General features: G+C 41.8%; 1 protein-coding gene across 2 annotated transcripts in view; it reads right to left on the reverse strand.

The window, feature by feature from the left end:
* The window catches only part of PTPN2 (protein tyrosine phosphatase non-receptor type 2), a 520264-nt gene that overhangs the window by 388370 nt on the left and 109659 nt on the right, over positions 1-22235 (reverse strand). For both annotated transcript variants that reach the window (XM_085605857.1, XM_085605856.1), the window contains exon 2: positions 17024-17114. In XM_085605857.1, the coding sequence (XP_085461983.1) occupies positions 17024-17114 (91 nt within the window). The remainder of the gene's footprint in view (positions 1-17023; positions 17115-22235) is intronic.

The following is a 22235-nucleotide window of genomic DNA, read 5'->3' on the forward strand; positions in this document are numbered from 1 at the left end:
ACCTTGCTGGATGATGCTGCCATCTTTAGCAAGTTATGGGAGGACCATCTGTGACACACCTAGAACAGGTTGGTCAGGGTAGAGGGGGCAAAACTGACAATCAAGTCAACGAAGTGAGGCAGTCTTTTGTAGTCCACTTTCAGCAATGGCAGGATCCACCCCCAGGGTGTGAACATTCAGACTGTGTGAGAGTGGGCGGTACATACTAACCAAACCCAGTTGAGACCCTTCCTAAGACACACTGGATATTACATGAGCATTGTGGCCAACTGCAAGTCCATAGTTGCACCCTTGACAATGCTTACATCCAACAAACAACCTAAGAGAGCAAAGTGTCAGTATGCCTTCGAGGACCTGAAGACCGCACTATGCACTACTCCAGGGTTGAAAGCACTTGATTACGGTCAGTTTTTTATTGTACAGACACTTCTGACAGAGTTCAGAGTTATAGTGGAACTAATTCAAATCAATGACAAAAGGAAAGGGCATGCAGTAGTATTCAGACGCAGGCTGATTCCTAGACAGAAGGGAAAAAAAACTGGACCACCATTGAAAAAGAATGCTTACCGAAAGAGTGGGTTCTAAGGAGATTCTGGCCTAACTTATTCCGACTCATGTTTCTAACCCAGATTGCCTTCAAACCGCTTACAGGTTTGTGGTATATGAAGAAAACAAATTCCAACTTGTTGAGATGGTTGATCTCTTTACAAGGTCTAGATTTCACTGCAGAGCACAAATCCGTAATTCAACATGGCAATACAAATGGAATTGCCTGTCGGTTTCACTGATCTGAGGACCATCGGTAGAACAAGGTTCTGGACAGCCTGATCTGTGGGAGGAGTTTAACACAGGAATGTCTCCTGCATGGTATGAAGGCATGCCTCCCTGCCCTGAGAGCCACAACTGCGTGTGAAACTGGTACCCCAACTTTTCACCTGCCAAGCAAATGCGCTAATCTAGCATCCACCCTGCGACGTAGGCCTGTCCTGGGTAATGTCAAGGTCCAGAACTGGATCTGTGGCCTGGAGGAAACTACAAACTTGCCCTTTTTTCAACATTGGACTACTGTCCATGTTCATGTTGTTGACTTGAAGTGGTGGTGACAGTGTACTGATTTTTGTGAATATTCCTGAACAGACCTTTTTCTTGGTCAGAGGATTGAAGCCTACGGGTCCCACTTGGGTACTGTTTCAATTCAATGTTGTGTTCAGACCTTTGCGCAGACATTACAGGAATATCAAGGACACATGTACATTGCGTCTGTGGCACATCCATGAACGTAAGAATGTGTAAATTTATGTCTGCTGGGACGAGTGGGATCCCTACTGGATGGCATAGCATGGCACAAGATGGGGGACAGATGCAAATTCTCCAGAAAGTGGAAATGTATTGTGTGCATTCCTATGGCTAGAAGGTGGGGACAAAGACACTAAAGTGAGGGGAGGATGGTGAAAGGGCTACCCTTAAACCTCTGTGAAGTCCATTTAATAAAGGATTGGCAATTACACTTTCTAAGGACAGCAATTTGGCAGGTGAGAGGGGCAAATCAGTTGACTCAGTTGTAAAAGAGATGGAAGTTTCTGGACAGAGTAAGCCCTTTAGTCTGGTCCAGATTGCTATTTCAAAATGGCTTACGACTGAGTAGTCTTAAGACTTCATTGTGCCCATTTTTTTGGATACTCCTGCCTGGAACAAGCATCATCACTATCTGCTGTTAGAGTCTTCACCTCGCACGAAGCCTTTGTTTGCACTACAGCTGGAAAAAGACATTCACAAAGAAATCACCCCCATCAGTTCCAAAGCTTCAGAAAGTGGGTCCACATCCTGTGTTAGGAAAATAATTATAAATGTGGGACACAAACAATCACACTTTTTTCCACTTCCAAGTTCTTCTTGACCAGAAAAGGGAGCATTCTGAGGGGTACTTGAACTGATGTTTAGCCACGTCAGCATGACAGCCAATCACCCAGAGGTGAAGGGACATCACCTGAACTCTGTGCAACTTGCTCGAGAAGCTAGGGTTTGCCTAGCTCCTAAAAGTCTGCCTGCCTGCCTGCTTAGAGAGGAAAGGAGGGTGCATGACCCTGTCGCCGTAGAAAGACTGTTCAGGACTAAAAGCAAAGTGTTTCCTTTTTTTTAATTTTTTTATTGAATCATCAAAGTTGCAACACTACTCATACAAGATTCAGAAAAACAGGACAAAGAGAGAGAAAAATAAATATATATATATATATATATATATATATATATATATATATATATATATATATCAAAGCCAAAAGGGGTGCCCCTGTGAGGAGGTCTCTCCGGAAGGGGTTACAGCACACCAATGCCGGCAGTAGCGCTGACAGTATACCATCATGCCTCAATAAGCCAAACGCGTTTCGAGCAGTCTCTCAGCTCTTCGTCAGTGGCAACAACATGAAATGCAAATGCAGCCATTTTCAAATCCATATTATTTATTGAACAAGTCCCGCCCCAATGGGCGCAAGGCAATCTGGTCATAGTAGTCCACGAAATGAGTGCCAAGACTCTGGATTCCTTTGTAAACCCCAGTGGGTGCCACATGTGTATATATCATACAGATAATATATACAGATTCAGATCCTATCCTATTACAGGGGATCGACAAATAAATCTATAGAACAATCAGGATCTAGTTATCCCTCCATCCTTAACTTCCATTCAGCGATTGGTGCCCAGATTAACTTTCCCATTTGCTTTAACTTCCATCCCCTTTTATCATACAAAGCCTTCTCTAAGGTATATATGGCCAGCAGCCGCGACATCCACTGTTGAAACACAGGCGGATTCGGATCTTTCCATGAGGACGCTATACACAGCCGACTTAAATTCATAGCCAGGAATATAAACTCTTGAAAGGCTACCTCCGTGCCTTCCCTTACCACCCCTAAAACCATAACTTCATTTGTTAAACTAATAGAGATCCCGAGTGCTCTATCCATAAATTGTTCTATGGTCCGATAAAAAGGATCTAGCTTAGGGCAGGCAGCAAACATATGTATTGTATCTGCCTGCGTGCTCTGACACCTTGGGCAGGTTATACCGCTTGTTCCCCCCCACCGAGCTATCCTATAAGGAGTGTGATATAATTCAAAGAAGGTCTTATAGTATTGGGTTTGCTAGTTTTAGCGATTTTTCAGGCTCATTCTCTATTAGATTTAACTTTATTCTCCATTTCTCAAATACTTTTGCCCGGTCATCCTCTTTATACTGGCACAGTGCTTCATATAACTGGGTTATTGTACAGCCCCCACCATTTCTCATCAGCTCCATTATTTCCTCTCTCTTATAGTGCATATTGCCTGCTTGTTTTTTGGATAATGCAGATCTAATCTGCAGATATTTAAAAAAATCTTTGCTCTCTATATTGTATGCTTGTTGTATTTTATCAAAAGCCATCATGCCTGTGCTATCAATGATATCTCCGATAATTTTGACCCCTAAGCTATCCCAGCGCTTCATTACTAAATCATGAAACACTCCTGGTAAAGCCGGGTTCTTATACAAGGTGGTGTAGAAATTCATTCTTCTCATATCAATTTTTTTCCGAACCATGGACCATACTGACCCGGCTCCACCAAGTGTTTTAAATCTAGTTTTTTTGTAGTAATTTGGGTTGTAGCACATTAACGATCCTTTTGAGCCCTCCAATATTAGCTCATATATATCTGGGATATCATCATTGTCTCCACTTATCTTTAATATTCCCGCCCAGCAATCCTCCAATATACTGTAGAGTAGCGGCCAGATAGTAAGCCTTAAAATCAGGGGTTGCTAAGCCTCCCCTTTCTCTAGAAAGGGAGAGAAATTCTATAGCCCTGCGTGTTTTGCCTTTTGCCCATATAAAACAGTTAGTGATGCCATCGAGTTCTTTGAACCAGTTATTGCCAAATTTTAGAGGTATGGTACGAAATAAATACAATACTTTGGGCAAAAATAGCATTTTTATTACATTAGACCGACCTTTTGTTAGATGTAAGTTGTCATTCTGTCTAAATTTTCTATAGCTTTCTTAATCACGGGGCCTAAGTTTTTTTCCACGATCTTCGTTATTTCTGCTGTTATAGTGATTCCAAGATAAGTTGCTCCCTCTGTTACTCTGCCATCTGCTATTTCTACATAGTCATTTACAACAATCTGGGTTTTTCCCCCCCATTTAATTTATACCCCGACAAAAGCCCAAAGGTTTTTGATTCCGTCTCTATTTCAGCTATTGTGGTAGTGGGATCAGATGTTGTAATAGCTAAATCATCCGCATACCCCAGTATTTTTGTGCCGTATCCATTTATTATTATCGGAAGAATTCTTCTATTCAACTCTATTCTCCTTATAAATGAATCAATATAGATAGCAAAGAGTAGCGGGGAGCAGGGACACCCTTGTCTAGTCCCACGCTTGATCTCGATCACGTCACTCTGTTCCCCCATTACTCTAAGTCTGATCGTGGGCTTTCTATACAAGGCTTTCAAGGCCTCAATACAGCCCCTCCCAATGTTTACTTTATGTAATGCTATCCATAGGAAGCTCCACGAGACCCTATCAAACGCTTTTTCGGCGTCAAGTAATATCAGAGCCATAGGGTCTCGTGAGGTTGCCGTGCCATCGAACAAAGTACAGACCCTCCTTATATGATCCGCCGTACCCCTCCCGGGTATAAACCCATGTTGTCGCGGGGAGACAATCTTGCCAACAGTCATACTCAGCCGGTTAGCTAACATCTTAGAATACATTTTTAAATCGCTGTTCAAGAGGCTTATTCGTCTATAAGACCCAGGGTCATCAGGGGGTTTCTTTTTTTTTTTTTTTTTAGAAAAAACACCATAGTTGCCTCCCACCAAGAGCTTGGAGGTACTGCCCCCCCTTGTACTGAGACCATTAGCCTGAAAATATCTGCCTCTAGAATATGCAGAAATTTTTTATAAAACTCAAGTGGAATTAGATCCAGTCCTACTGCTTTTCCGGCAGGGAGATCTTTGACCGCTGTCTGTATTTCTTCAAATGTGATACATGATTCCAGATAATTTGTGTCCTCTGGTGCGAGTCTCTCAACTAAGGATGTCTCTAAATAATGCTCAATCTCGACACTATTACACCCAAGATCAGTAGAATATATTGTTTGATAGAAATCATGAAATACTGTGCAGATCTCTTTAGGCATTGTAGCTATGACACCTACACCGGAGATCAGCTTTTTTATATCTCCCTTCGTAGCTGCTTGTCGAGTTCTGATTGCAAGGAGGCGTCCAATTTGCTCGCTAAACTCATATTGATCTTGTCTCCAAGCAATATACTTCCCTGCAGCTCTTGATGCTAAAATTTCCCCAGCTGCTGCCTTGGCTATAAATAATCTCTGTTTAATTTCTGCCAAGTCATTTTTAATGCTAATTGCTTTGGTTAATTCCTCTTCTAGAACAGCAACAGCTCTAATTTGTCCGTTGATCTCTTCCCTTTCAATTCTATTCCGCTTGACACAGAAGCTAATGGTCTCTCCCCTGATGCCCGCTTTCATGGCGTCCCATACAACGGCTGGTAGAGCAGAGCGCCTATTTACCTCAAGAAACTCCCTAAGCCAATCTTCCATATGCTTGATATACTTAGTATCTAATAACAATGCCCTCTCAAAGGTCCAGCTTCTTCTTTCCCTTTGGGCATTAAGCCCTGCGATATCAAGCATTAGGGGGTTATGATCGGACATCACCCTCGGCAATCTAGACATTTTAGTAATAGAGATTAGCGAGGGTGAAGTCAGAAAATAATCTAGCCGTGCTGCCCTCTTATGTGGTACTGAATAATAGGTGCTGCCTCCACCCAAAGGATTGTCTTGTTCCCACCTGTCAATCAACCCATTATCTTGCATTAATTGTACCAAAGCTCTATGGCTTTTTCTCTTTCTTCCTATAAACTTATCGGGATCATTTTGCCATAAGCCGTCTAATCCATTTATGTTCAAATCCCCACACAGAATTATTGGGAGAGGCCAGCCAGTTAGCTGAGTGTTAATGTGATTTAGCGTTTCTGGATCATCTCCTGTTGGTGCATAAACAGAGCATAGCGTGAAATTATACCCCTGTGTTTGACATTCAGCCAAAGCCCAGCGTCCAGATTTGTCTGCCTGGTTGATAAAATCGTATTTGCACGTACTAGTATAGCCACCCAGCGAGTTCTGGCCCCTTGTTTTGTGCATGTTAGCAATTGGAATCCCAGTTGCTCCAATAGATGTTTCTGGGAAAACTCTATATGAGTTTCTTGCAGACACAAGATATCTGCTTGAACAATTTTTAAATATTCTTTCAAGTCTCTACGTTTCTTGCATCATTTAGCCCACAGATATTGATAGTAGCTATCCGCATGGTTTTTGTTTTATTCTGCTATTTTTCCTCTTGTGCATACAATGTTGTGTTGGCTTGTTACTTGATGATGATTCTTTTTCCCCCTCTCTCTTCCCTCCCCCACTTCCCCCTGTGCCGCCCCTAATCCCCTCTCTCAGCAAACCCCCCCCCCCCCCCTCCTAATGAAGCAAGTAGACCTAACGTCTCAGTGAAGGAGTCTGGTCGTCAGCCTCCCTATCCCTTTTTTTTTTCCCCCCCCCCCCGACGCTCTTTTCCACTCTCTCCTCCCCCTGTACCATGTATCCTCCCCTCATTCCCGCTGGTATGCAATATACGATATACAATGTGTAGTAGATGCCAGTCCTATCTATTAACCAAAAAAACAACAGAACTATTTTACATCTGGAGAACTTCACTGGGTAGGAGTAATCACAGGTACAGCTTTTAAAGAATCCATATAAGCCTTTGCTTGTATTTCAGATGTATAAATTCTGGAGTTATTTTGATGTATTATTTTTAGTTTTGCGGGATTCATTAGATAGTCTGTAAGCCCAGCTGTTGGCAGGGTGCAATCAATTCCCTCACTCTCCACCGCCTCTCCACTGTAATGTGACAATAATCAGGAGTGGTGAAAAAGGACTGCGACTCGAATGAGCGCTTAGCATTATGGCGGGCTTTAGAGTAGACCTCTTCCCTTAGCAAAAAACTGCCAAAATATACCAAAATCGCTCTTGGTCTCTGAATACCATCCTGAGCTCTCAGCTGGTTCTTCTTTCTGGCTATTGGAAACCGATGTGCCCTTTGAAGCTCTTTTTCCCAGTCCCAATGATTTAGTTCAGGGAATGCTCCTTTCATAAGCTTTAACACGTAGGCCTGGATGTTATCGCCTTCAGCTCCTTCATCAATACCAATAATTCTGAGATTGTTTCGCCACTGACGATTTTCTAAGTCCTCCAGCTTCCACTGGACATCTATATATTGTTTCTCGAACCCATCTATTTTGCCTAGGTTTTTAGCTTGACAATCCTCTACCAGGCTAATACGATCCTCTAGATGTGCAACCCTTACATTTGTATCTGTGCATATCTTTGCTACTTTTTTGATAGCACCCTGTAAGTTTTTGGTCACCAATCTGCTTTTTTTCCCCCTCCGTCTTTATATCATCTTGAACTTGTTTTATAGAGTCTAATATCAACTGTAACGTAGGGCCTTCTATAGTTGCTCCTCCTTGTGGTGTTCGTTCCGAATAAACTGTACGAGTGGTCGAATAATCCCATTTCAATACATTATTTCCGTTACTGTCGCTCACTCGCCTTCGACCAGTAATAGCTTTCTCTTTTGAATATGTGTCTCTTTGCCTTTTTGAGAGCCTTTTCCTTCTTATAACTGTTCCTTTCTCCTTTAGCGATTCTCTGAGCTCTTCCTGATTAGAGCTGAAGCTAGAGCTCTCGCTGATGTTTGTATCCCCGTCAGTGCTCTTTTCTTCTCCCCCATCAAGATCCGAGGGGGTTCCTAGTGACCCATCCGTCACTGAGAAAAAAATGTCAACAATATCCTGTGTATCCTCTAGGCCACTAGGACTGCTACTAGCTACGGCCTCTTGAACCAATCTGTCCGTTGTTCCCAGCGCCGAGCTGACCGCTTCCACCAAGTTAGCCTCACCAATACACTGGCCCCCCTGTGAGGCTCCATAATCGATCCGTGCGCCCCTCTGGCAGTTCGTGGGGTATGACTGGTATATTTCCATGGCTATCTTGAATGTCATTTATTTGATCCGGTTTCTCCCTAGCTTCCATTATTTCCCCCCATTGTGTTTCTGTAGTGGTCAGGACGTACTGGGGCGATCCTGACTCTGACTGTACATCACCATTCTCCCAGAGGTCGCTAGCTCCTGCATCACTGATTATCTTTATATTTTCTTTTAAGTTAGTTGCTGCCACTGGGGAAAAAAAAAACGTAATATTTTTTGAACTACCAGTATTAATCATTGCCAATTTCTTCCCTGCTCTAGTACAGCTCCGGGCTGCAGCGTCATCGGTTTTCTGAGCACTGTTACCCCCCCCCTCTCTCACCTGGGGTGATGGCCTTCCCAGTGTCTTTCCCGATAGCTTTCGAGACAGGTTTAGATTGGAGTTGGCAATCTTACTGGGAGCTTTACTGCTGCTACCGATATCTCTGTTGATTGCTGCTCTGATTCAGGGACTTTCCCTTTTCCGGTCCTTGCGGATTTCGGAGCCATCTTTATCCACGATAGCTTCCAGCAGTTCTTCCAGCTCGTCCCGCTCGCCTCTGTTACACTGGCTTCTGTTTCTGCTCTTGGTTCTTTTTTCGAAGCTCCGTTAGTCGGGCTGCGGTATCGGTTTCTCCGAGCTCCACGACCTCCGTTGACTTAGCTTTCGTTTTGCTCCGCGGCACCTGAAACACTCTCCCGGAGTTGCCGCCACCGCCGCCGCTGCTGAAGCCGTAGCTCTTCAACCAGCTTCACCGCACCAGACAAGAGTTCAACCATTAGGCTCTCGGCCACCTCCAGGAGATCAGCACCAACACCAAGGATTAGTTCCATTAAAGGTACGTCGGGATTAGGGCATTATTTTCTAACGTTATGCTACAGGGATAGGGAGCGATCTCCAGTTGCTGCTAACCAGACGCCATCTTGCCTCCTCCCTATCAAAAGCAAAGTGTTTCCAGAATACAATTTAAAAAAACGTGTGGATATGATTAAATGCTTAAATGTTGAAATATGAAAAAGTCCGTAAAGGAAAACTTGCCCTCTATTAAAAAGAGTTTGTTTGACCGAAAGCCAAACTTCAATAAAAAAAAAGTTCATTTACTGTGGGAGCACAAAACACCAGCCTCTGGTGCTTCAGACCCTTTCAAAGGCAGCTGCTGATACATTTGGTCAAATTGGTAGCATTTGTTAACTACTGAAGTTAAATGCTAAATTCTAAAGCACGCTATTACTGAAAGGTCTACACATGAGCAGACAGGAAGACTTCAGCTTTGTTCCTCATTCATGGGTTGCAAATAAGATTGAAGCTACTGAGTCTATAAAAGCTTGAATACAGCCTTGATTGACAGCCAGTCTTGATACTGATCTTACCTCAGACTTACAGTTGTGTTTGATTTGCGAAAGCTGTTTTATGTGACATCACATAGGTGGTGTGAGGAACCCACTGTATCAGGCATGGGCTAATACTGAGGTCCCCTTGACTGGGCCATGAAGTCCACCATCGTTTCCAGTGGGACCTAGTCCAAGTAAAGTACACAAAGCTGATAATTCAATAAACCATTCAGCCAAACTCAAAATCTGTACTTGCCAATAATAGCTATATATTTTACAAACAAAAACAGGACTACAGATGAAGCACACAAAACAAAACTAGCCTTCACTAACCCATATAGTACAAAGGGTATGTATTTCCGCCTTTATAATGACATTCTTCAAAATCAACACTTTTGTGATCTCAGAGTGCCAGATATAAAATAGATGATGATTTCCTGAGAAACTTGGAAGTAACACTACTAATCAAATCAATCACAGCAAAGTAGCTATGAAAACATAGGCAAAAGATGCACACATGAAAACAGGAACGGAATAAAGGCTTGAGGTGTGTTTTCACAGTCTGACACCTTTGGGAAACATCTTTTAAGCCATCTCTCAAAGATTTCATCTCCGAGTTTTCCAGGCATTCATATGTTAAATCCTTGATGTCTAGAAGTAACCGACAAACTGATTCATCTGCTCACACACGTTTTTGGAATAAAGAAACACTAAGTGACCAAACTTTCCTTCCCACCCACTCCTCTTCCCTCAGGCAACATATTTAAGATTAAACACAAAGAAATTCAGCCTGCATATTTAGTTGACAAAATACGCAACCTTATGTCTCCATCAAAGAACATTTCTGGCAAGACCTTCTACTAATCTCGTCTAGTGATAATCGTGCTATTTCAGCAAATGCCGCCATCAACTTTGAAAACAGAATACAGGGTATAAAATCCTTAACCTGTATTTTAACTCGTTAAAATCAAGCCAGTCCTAAACATTTCGGTAAAACACTGTAAAATCGCACGTTAGCCCCTAAGAATAGCTGGGAACTCGTATGTGTATCTGAGATACGCCATTTAGGTGGTTCAGGTTGCTCATCAAAATAAGGACCCCAAAAACGTTTAACAACTGCCGGTGAGACAAGAGTACAAACATTGTCAAAGCAAATAGGTCTTGCCTATCTATGCAAGAGCTATTCGCTTTGACAATATGCTTTAGCTATGTTATACACCAGCGTGGCTGCTGTTTAGCATGGCTAAAAGTTTAGCGAGGTAAAGAGTAGAGTGTTATAGAGTGGAAGGGTGTAGAGTGAAGTAGAGTGTCAGACTGGGAGTTCGATCCTGCAGGCAGGCAATTATTGCAGCTTTGAATCCAGAGAACACAGCCTTAAACATAAGTTTTACAATTTTTATTTATCATGTATATCGTAAATTCAACCAGCAAATTGCAGGCCCGGTAGCAATTTTAAAGAAGGCCACATGTGTTTAAAACAAAACTGTAGATCCACAAAACTTTAATTTTGGTCTCCCCTGTGCTCTCTATGCCTGCAATATCAGGGTATGCGATCGAGGATTCTATGTTTTTTGACAGCTGTTTTAATGAAACGTTTACACTCTCTTGGTCTCCTTGAAACTCTGGGCCTTCTTCTTAGATTTTGACAGTAACACTTATTTCCTTGTTACATCATTAACATTTTTGCTGCTACTTAGTTTTAAAATTCGAACTTTTATATTATTTTTGGTCATTTTAATGATCTTTTTTGTATATATGTGGTAGGTATGTCCTGCTTTTATGATTATATTTTAATCAAATAAAGTAAATTCTTCTCCTTCAGAGTGGAGTAGTGTTTTGTAGAGTGGAGTGGCATAGATCGGAGTAGTGTACGGGAGTGGAATGGCGTAGTGTTATAAAGTCGAGTGGCGTGGAGTGGCATAAAGTGGAGGAGTGGAGTATTGTGTTGTAGAATAGAGTGGCATAAAGGAGCATGGAGTGGTGTAGAGAGAGTTGCGTTGAGCGTCGCAGAGTGAAGTAGAGCCGTAGAGTGGAGCAGAGTGTTGTAGAGTGGAGTGGCATACAGTGGAGTAGAGTGTCAGAGTGGGGTATAGTTTAATGGAGTACAGCATTAGAGTGGTGTATCGTTGAGTGGGGTGTCGTTGAGTGAAGTAGAGTGGACTACAATGAAGCAGTGTAAAGTACAGTGGTGCTGAGTATATTGGCATACAGTTCATTGGTTTTGAGCAAAGTGGTGGAGAGTCCATTGGCGTAGAGTACAGTGACAGAGTACAGTAGGGCAGAGCCAACGGCAGTGGCGCAGAGTGCAGTGGCATAGAGTGGAGTGGCGCATAGTGGAGCAGAATGGCATAGATTAGAGTGGTATAGATTAGAGTGGTGTAGAGTGGAGTGCAGAATAGACTAGAGTGGGTAGAGTAACGTGATGTAGAGTAGCCAACAGTGTAGTTGTAGAGTGCATTTGACAAAGAGTGTGGTAGAGTGGCGAAGTTTTGACTGGTGCACAGTAGTGTTGTGGCACAGAGGGCACTGGCAGAGTGCAGAATAGAGTTGCATTGAGTTTAGTGCCGGAGAGTTTAGTCTTGCAGAGTTGAGTGTCAAAGTGCCATAGCGTAAAGTGCTGTGGTGCACTGGCGAATAGTGCACTGGTGAATAGTTCAGTGGTGCATTGTAGAGTGCACTGGCAGAGTAGAGTGGTTCAGAGTAGAGTGATGTAGAGCGCAATGGTGTAGTGTGAAGTAGAGTGTTGCAGAGCAGATTATAGTGGCGTATAGTGCAGTGCAGAGGAGTAGAGTAGATTGGTGTAGAGTGTATTGGTGTAGAGTCCAGTGCCGTAGAGTGCAGTGGCGCAAGGCAGATTGCAGTGGCACAGAGTGGTATGGGACAGAGTGGAATAGAGTGGCGTAGAATGGTAAAGAGAGGCATCAAGTGAAGTGGTGTGGAGTGGTGCAGAGTAGAGTGAAGGGACTCACTGTGGAGTGGCATAGTGATGAGTGGTGCAGATTAGAGTGCTGTGAAATAAGCAATGATGTGGTAGGGCACTGCAATTACAGACAACGCATCTTCAATTGAAATTACCATTACATTTCCAAAGACCTAAGTTTTACTGACATAAGTATAAAGAGCACAAACGATAAAGTGCGGAAATATCATTACCTGATGTATTTATTGATTTGTTTTGGTCATATTAAAATATTTGTTTCCATCACACTTCAGAATTACCCAGAAAATGTGCTTCATTTGTGCGTTCCATATTATGAAATCTATACATGCACAGTTCATTTACAGACATTAGATTGGGTGTGCTGATTTTTTTTTTTTGCACTAACCAAAGAGTAGCCAGCATGATTGTCACAAATCTTCTCACTTTGCTTTTCCTTCTCTGAATTTAAACACCAAGCTCTCCGAAGGCAGAGCCTGACAGTTGATCTCTGTCTGAATGCACAGCAAATGTGACAATATCAGAACAAGATTTAAAGGCTTGTTTACAGAAATTCAGTAGTGGTGGAAGAATACAGTAAATAGGATTTGGGCAACGGAAAGGACAAACTCAAGCTGGACAGCCTAAATCACAAAGCCAGCTAATAGCAATCAAGTTACAAACCACACAGCCAATGATAAGCAATGGGCGGAATGAATTCCCAGGGGAGCTTTTCGAATGTACCCTAGACGTTATTAGGAAACCAGCTGTCTGGTAGGCTTCGACCTAAAAAAAACAAAAAAAAACAAGCATTTTCAAAGCAATCGGTCTTGCCTTTGGGACCTTAAATGTATTTAACTATGCAGCACATTAGCCTGGGTGCAGAAACATCTACTGTTCTTCAACATGGAGGGAAAGTAAGCACCACACTGCGTGACATTCCAGGTATGGTAACACATGGAGAGAAAGTTTGCCTTTCAGTGGAAAATGGTATAGTCCAAAGCTCTGTTTTTAATATAAAATCAGGGCCTTCGGTGGTCATATCACTGAAAATACAATATTTGAAAAAATATTATGGTCTACGGATGCTCGTGGAAGACAATTTCTATGGACTGGAATCTAGAAATTGCTTAAGTGATTCTGATATTTTACTGACCTCTGTTGGTCGTTTTCTATCAAGAAAGTTAAAAAGAGGCAGTTGCCAGAAAGATGAAGAAAGTCCCCAAGCAGAAAGCCATTCTGGTATTTTACGGACCTCTACTGGTCGTTTTCTATCAAGACAGTTAAAAAGAGACAGTTAAACAGGAAAAAAGTCCCAAGCGGAAGCAGTCAAGTCCTAGGGCTGATCTCCAGAGCCCACAAAGTACATACACATATAAGTATATACTAAAGTATATACAAGAGCATGCCACCAAGGGACCTTTTGATGGGGGAGGTTTATTTTAAGAAAACTTATTGTTTTCCCATGCTAGTAACCAAACGGTTCGCTTGGGCTTAGTCACTTTTTGGAAGGTTAGCACTTTATTTTGTAACTCAGAGTGGACTCTGTTTTTTCATAGCTTACAGAGGAGATGGAGTCCATGACTAATAGATCTCTTCACTCCCTTCCTTGTTTCTTGATATAAATGAGAGGGTTCAGTGAGCATTGGGGTGAGGTCAAAGGTGTAGCTAAAATAACAAAATATTCTGTATGGCTTTTTTTGTCTTTCGCCTTCAGAGAGCTACATTTAATATAAAGTGCAACTTAAGTTAATCGGTGGGAAATGCACTTGACTATAGTACATTATGAAACCTCTATTAGTTAATGCACTGCAGAGGTCTGTGTGTGTACCCAGAGAGCCACAGAATTGAACCTTGGTTGGTGCAGTGGAGAATAGTGACTTGTGTATTTTTAGTGCTACGAGCGTGAATATGCAAGTCATTATTTTAAACTTGCATTACACACAGTATACATAGAACAAGCTAAAATGCGCAGAAAAAATGGTGCTTCCAAGATATAGATTTTAGTATTCCCAGACTGTACGTTGTTCAATTGTTTTTATATAAATGTCCCTTAAAAGCATGAACTTCACAGCTCAGCTGGTTACTCCATTGCACTACCACTCAAAATGAAACAAATCTGTGTAATGAGGAAGCTTCAAGTGATTCCATCAATTAAAACCATTGCTGGCTTCCAAGCACCCTTTAGGTTTTCAGATAAACCAGTTGTGCACAGTTGCATTTCTTTCAGGCAAACCAGCACCCTGACAAGGAGGTTTGTTTCTTATTTAGAAGTATGCCTGCCTTCGGTTTCACTGCACAGGGGTCTTCTAGCCGGACACTTCACCGGAAGCATTTAAACGAAAGGAATTAACCATCCCTGTACGGTGGTCTTTTCACAAAATGTAGAGGAACTGTTTTTCATAAATTAAAAAAAGGATGGGCACATCGTGGGTCTCTGATCCCGACCCACTTCGACCTCTGGCCTGAACACAACCAAAATGTTTCTGCAAGTTGGCAAGGGCCGGCTGTGACTCCTGTTTGAACTAAGCCCCATTTCCCTGTAATTGATAAGGACAGTTATAATAAAATGCATGCTTCGAGTTCGCACACCTGTATGAGCATCCCTTAGTCTTCCGGAATAGCTTTTACAAAAGCAAACGCACAAACACTGGTCCTAACACACTGCCATATGGACAGTGTAAGCTCGGAAGATACAAGTACCCTTTCTGAATAGGGCCCGGGAACTTTGCACAAGTCACAAATGTCTTCTAATAAGAAGCTTATGGTACCCGGTAACAAGGAGCCAAGGCACAAACGACCCTTTCCCCTACCTGGGGTCACCTTTTTTTTCCCAACAGAGGGGACGCCAATTTCCCGTAGCTGTACGTTGAAGGCGGCTGAGATGTTGAGATCCACCACAGTTTCTGCTCGAGCTTGCAAACATCACATGACATACGATTATAATGTAGCCTCAGGGTGTTTCGACCCTACTTCACACTGGCAGTGTCATCTTTATTTGTGAAATGGCACAATATTGGCTTATCTTTGGATCTCGTCCTGCTCACAATAAACCCCTCCCTACCTTGAGAGGGTGGGGACGAGAGTTACTTCTGCTTTTTAGGCTGTTAAACAGCAAACACAGAAATACTTTAACAGCAAGTGGTCAATTCTTAAACAAAAAGGAGTGGACTTGGAATAACGGGGACTTCTAATTAACGTGAGGCACATTTAGTTTTTTGCACGTCAACCATGTGGCCTGTACCAACACTACACATGATCTGCCATAATGCCGCACATAAACCATGTTAGAGAGCTCCAGGTCAGCCGCACCAATCAATGCTCCAGGAGAGCGGCGACTAAGCTGCATCGGAGCTGCACCAACGCTGCATTACTGCTCCAGGTGAGAGCACAGGGGGTATGGGGTGTCCGTTAACACTGGTTATTTATTTGGGGCGGGCGGGGGGGGGGGGGGGGGGGGGGGGGAGTACGCAATTCAAATGAAGTTAACAGTAAATGTTTATATATTGAACTTGTACATGTTCGTTTTAAGCACTGCAGTTAAAAGGTACATGAAATTATTATATTTTATTGAGTGATTGTGAGCTGTTACCTCATGTGATAGGCCATCCCCATCAGGTATGAAGTCTGCAGCTGATGTTCGCAGCTTTACCCTTATTACATCAACATGTTGGACCAATTGTGAACCAATAGTGCATTTATTATAAAAGTGAGTGGATCACACAGGTGGCCCCAGTCAATGCTAGGAAGAAGTCAAAACTGTTTAATGATAAAATAAACTTTGCAATCACCACGTACTGCAACACAAGTATTTAGTATGGCACAAATGTATTGAGTCCTAACTGCACCATCCAAAAACATCACCAAAACAAGCCAATTACAGCCAAGCTACACCCAACGGATTTGATTTTTTAAAGTATATTTAGCCAACAACATTGATCTCTAACCATATTTTTTATTTGTACTCTGATTTACAATCATCATCACGGACAAACCAGGATTAAGGGACCCACAGGAGACTATGCACCAAACTGTAGGTACAGCTGAGCTCCAACTTGGGTTGGATGTGGTTATGGCGTCAGGCTTGAAAATCATGCAAAGGTAAAGGCTCATAATTTGTAAACTTCCAGCACAGATATAAACACAGCATCCTTATAGGGTGTGTAGGGAGTTACTGTACTAATTTAATTTCTGCAAATGTAATGTTCATATACCTTTATCAAAAGCTATATGGAGTACCATACTAATGTCTATTCCTATTTTCAATTCGCTCTTGGATTACTCATTTAGAATTTTATGTATAAAGTTGGTTTTGCTGAATTTCCATGCCAATCGTGCATTTTCGATTTATGTCGATGTATGTTCTGTTTTTAAATGCTCACATGAAAGGCTTATAGACGAAAATGCTTAATCAAAACTGACCAAACTCAAAGGTGGAAGCAGATACACTTGTCCCTTGCTACTCATGGAAAGTTTAAATACTCAATAGAACTGCCATTCTTCTGCAATTACTCTGATGACCAGATGCCTGGATAATGCTGGGACACTGTTCACTCAATTGAAAGTGTGTTGACAAGAAACTGTTAATCTAGGATACAAAGCGGTTTAGAAAACATTACTATTATTTTTTCAGTTTAGGTCATCACATCACTTTTTCAATGAAAAAATAAGAATTTTCTCCAACCTACTTACACGGGTTCACATCTCTGTATCTGTTACGATTCTTGTTTTCTGGATACCTTGCAATCTTATTCGGTAACACGGGTGAATTAAATCGTATTTCCTGAAAAAATAAGGAGACATTATCTTTTCAATGAAACATGGATAACCTTTTTAAAGCATAGTCATATATTTTAACTTGAATGTCCTCCTACTGTCAACAACTATTTAAGTGATCTCCGAGAGCGCTTTGAGATCAACACCCTTTGGTCATGAAAGGCACATTAATGGAAATAGACCTGCAAAAGGTTAGCAGACCATTTCCAGTTGACCCAAGCACAGTCAAGTTTCACCCCTCTACCATCAACGTTCTCCTGCATGAAATTGTGGCCTGGAGTCAAATTTGCTTACAAAAAGCTAAGGAAAGCACCAGCAACGCCAACGCCAACGACAAAGCAACGTGAGAACTGTAAACGAGGCATCATTCTTCAATTCAGAAAGAAACAATATTTTTACCACTATTAATATTTATTCTCTGTTGATATCAAAATGAAAAGACCAGCTATCAATGTTATCTTTAACCCTGTTTAGAAACGTTTTTCTATCTTGGGAAGAACAAACATTACAGGAGAGAATGCAATCTATATGACAGATTTCTTGTCTCATCTTTACATGCTGTATATATATATATATATATATATATATATATATATATATATATATATATATATGTATGCTCTTTTTGATATGGGTTATCGGATGCAGCTTACCTGGATTAGCTGAACCATAGAGATCTATTTCTTACCTAAATAAACCGAGGTTGGCAGAGAAGTAAGAGTGTGATCGTAAAAGTGTGTAAATGTGTAAGAGTGTGTAAATGTGTAAGAGTGAGTGTGATCGTAAGAGTGTGTAAATGTGTAAGAGTGAGTGTGATCGTAAGAGTGTGTAAATGTGTAAGAGTGAGTGTGATCGTAAGAGTGTGTAAATGTGTAAGAGTGAGTGTGTGTGAGTGTGTGTGTGTAAATGTGTAAGAGTGTGTGTGAGTGAGTGTGTGTGTAAATGTGTAAGAGTGAGTGTGTGTGTGTGTGTGTGTGTGTGTGTGTGTGTGAGTGAGTGTGTGTGTAAATGTGTAAGAGTGAGTGTGAGCGAAGGCGTGAGCGTGTGCGTGTGTGTCATTGAAATACCCCACACTCCAGCAGGTTATATTCACCATAAGAGAGTGGATATAAAAATAAGGGCTTTCCATTAAGAGAATCATGATGAATAACCCACACAAATCCAAAACAGACACATACACAGAGTGCAAGAAAAAGTGGAATGCACAAAATAAACAAGCATTAGAAAAGGTAATAGGTTTGGCCTGGACTGCGCCTTTTTATTTATAGCAATATTGAGCACATTAAAATTTAATGGAATTAGAATGTACAAATGTTTTTACGTTTCATGTGTAATGGCGCTTGCACCAGTGTTGGGTATGGAAATGTAACAGTGCTTGCACTATTTTGACAAATATATTGCACTCAGTACATACTCCGCACATACAGAAAGAGGCTTCCGATCAACCTTCTTGCACTACTGGCTTGAGACATGGTTAAAATCATCTTGGATCACCCCACAGTACCATTTTATTCTCATGTCTTTCTAGGAGCTTAGATGTGCCTTTTGGTTTTTTTGTGGAGTGCACTAGGAACTATTTTATATCTGAAAAGCAGACCGTCATCACACATTTAATTATGTATTTATTTCATGGATTGTATTTACAAAGCAATTTTTTGTTTTGCCCTTAAGAAGGATATTTTTTTTTATGTGCTTTAGTCATGGACGGGCTAGGAGACATCAATCTCTGCACAACCCAAAGATTTAAAAGGCAAATCCTACTTTTCCCCAGAGCACCACAAGTGGCAACCAAGCTAGGTCCATGGAAATACAGTTTGACGATACAACTAACAAATGCCCTCTAATGAGAAAACAATTGCACGAAACCTGAAGTTGCACTTTATAGACAAAATACGCCTTCCCAAAAGAATACTGGAGATGGAAAGCTTTTTTGCTATACTACCAACAGAGGGTGTTGCACCAGAGCACAACGGAGACAGAAATCTGCACTTGCACTACACTACCAATGGAAGTCCACACAGAAGACTACAATGGTGTCATAGCCCTGCCTCGGTCTGTACTTCCATTTTGAAAGAGCGAGTTAAGCAAAAGGCACACAACGATGACATCTTAAGAAACTACACGAAGCACTGCTTTGTATCTAGGTCCATGGTTTCCTCAAACAACTGCAATAAACAAACATATTACTATCTACAAGATCACATTTGCCATGAAAGGATTTCCAACAAACTTTTGCTTTCATTTTAGGAATTAGGAGGCGCATCTCCATGGAGAATAGCAACTGCACAACTATTCGAGGATGACTAACATCCTGCATACTTTGTACACAATACATAGATGTAATGACAACACCAGTATGTGGAAAGACGTTCAAGGATTTCAGAGCTGCTGTAGTTCCAAGCTGATATTAGAGGAACCTCTCAAGTCAGATACAATTCATTGCAATGTCTATCACAAAGCAGATGGTATATGGCTTCAAACTAGGAATTTGCATATACACTCTTGCTACGTTAATGTCTTGTGCCAACTACTGGCCCATCTCCCAGCTAACCTACATGACAAAAGTCATGGAAAAGATAATCTACGTCTAGCCACCCACCTCACTCAACTACCCAATTCAGATTCAGACCCAACCACAGTACACAGACCACCTCATCGCCACCACAGACAACATTCAGATGATAACGGAGAGAGATGACACATAGCCTTCATCCTACTGGATCTTTCTGCATCCAACACGGTCTCCACACCATTCTTATCCAACAACTGCACAAAGTAGGCATCCAAGGTCCCACACTACACTGCATTTGTTCCTTCTTGACAGGTCGCACCCAGACAGCCTGGTCCCATGCACCCCCGGACAAGTTAACCTCATCTGCAGAGTTCCACAAGGATCCTCACTCAGCCCCACTCTGTTCATAGCCTACACAACCCCACTCACCAGCAACATCTGCTCTCCCGAAATCAATAGCATATCTTATGCTGACGACACCCAGCTAATGCTCTTACTCTCTGATAAGACATCAAAAACCCAGACCAATTTATTCGCCTGCAAGACAGAGGTTGTCAGATGGATGAAAAACAACTGTCTTTAAGTTAACACAGACAAGACGGAAGTAGCAATCTTTGGAAAAGACACCTGACTCTGGGAATCCGCCTGGTGGCCTGCTGACTACGAATCCACAACCCTCCCGCAACTCACACAAAGAACCTTGGAATAGTAATTCGACAACCTAGTCACCATGACAGGCCAAGTAAATGCACTCTCAGTCTTGCTCTTCCACAGACTAAAGACACTAGAGAAGATTTTCAAATAGCTCCCCCATCAACACTCACAGAACCGTCACCAAAGACCTCATTACCAGAAAGCTGGACCAACCTGCTCTATGCTAGAATCAAAGCTCAACTGACCAGAAGACATCAGACTGCTGCTTTAAAGATTTCTGGGTTGCATTTCCCAAAGTAAATTGAGGCATACTCTGGACAAAACCTAAAACTAAAGGAATTAACAACTCTACCACAGTTTATTAGTCATTTCCATCTTAATGCAGTGTGCCTAACTAAGAAGAAGAGAAGATTCATCACCTCAATGTATTCAATCCAACAGCAGCCTACTCTAGGAGTTGCATTTTAGCCACTATTTATTTTCATCTTTTCTTGGCTGATCACTACTCTCTTGGCCGCCATAAGTAATGTTCCACCAAAGTTAAGGCTATGTTCTGTTTCAGTGCTGCAATACACAGACTGTGCATTCATGTATAACCACACTCTTGAAAAATCTACAGTGGTTCATCAACAAATGTATCAACTGTGTGAAATAAAACAATCATGAGATCCTGAGCTTACCTTGTATATATGTTGCATATAATTGCATGGACGGACAAAGCTTGAAAGAAAACATAACTAAAATTAACTAGGCACCCTTGATCCTTCATAGTCTATTTAGTTTTGCATATGAAAGGTCAAGCTGGCCGAACTTCTGGTTCCAGCACTGCATGCGGACTCAGATTTCCATACAGATAGAGGGTTACTAGTACCATCAAACCAGTATTGCAATGTTTTGCTATATGGTTTACCTCTATGGTTAACTGAGAGCTCCTTGGGATTGTAGAAGGTAGGTTTGTCTATAATGCACTAAGCAACTGGATAGAACATCAATGGCTGATTTTCTGTACAAACTAGGAATGTGCATAATACCGTGACTGGTTATATTATTGTCATGTGTGCTGAAACAAACTACTGTCATCTTAATCTCTAAAAAAAAATCTAACATTATTTCATTCAGCTGCCCTAAATTAATGGTATTACATAAAGGAACAAACTGTGAATTTAAAAAGATATTGCATAAGCACTATAAAACAGAACAAAATAAGTCCTACCCTTCAATAAAGCTTTTGAAGGCATATGAAAATACACAGGTTCGGAGGAACCTCATCTGTTTTTTTTTTATAAATTCCTAGGACCCTCCCTACAACAGCCTCTCCCAGTCCACTGTAAGGCTACTTTAGATAAACGGGACAACAAGATTGGTCCTTCAAGTGGGAGGTTATGTGATAAAGAAGAATCTTAACATATAGATGTACATGACCAGTTTTTTACCTTGATCACTCAAAGATACAATAAAAGGTGGCCAGAGAAACTTTTTATTATCCCCCTTTTGCAAAGAAATGAATGGTGTTGGTTGTTGTAAAGTGGTATACAATGGTTTGTGCTTTGTGTACTAGGAACAAACCAGTGCACACTTCGCTCTTTGTACTAGGCAGGGACAGGAAGAGGCAGAGGCAGCACAGGGAGACCTGCTGCACCTGCCACGCTGGACAAGATTGTCGGCGTTGAGGAGACGGACGAGCGGTTGTTGGAGGAGCGTTGCGGTTTTGTCTCGACCGCCTCACCTATTTTGTCCCCTTTGTCTCAATAATACGAGGTATCGGTGAGTCAGGAAGAAGGGGGCACACCGTTAAGCGAAGCGCCAGCGGCGGAGACCGTTAAGCTCTTTCCGCCTTTTTTTCCAATAGACCACAGAACCGTGCAGAACAGAATTCAGCGGAACAGGAAGTGGGGCCCACTGTGACCAGCATAACACAGTCCAGTCTAGATTCTGGTAGCTTTAAAGTTACCAGAGTGAAAA

Source organism: Triturus cristatus, chromosome 5_1 (assembly GCF_964204655.1).
Source record: "Triturus cristatus chromosome 5_1, aTriCri1.1, whole genome shotgun sequence".
Classification (NCBI taxonomy): domain Eukaryota; kingdom Metazoa; phylum Chordata; class Amphibia; order Caudata; family Salamandridae; genus Triturus; species Triturus cristatus.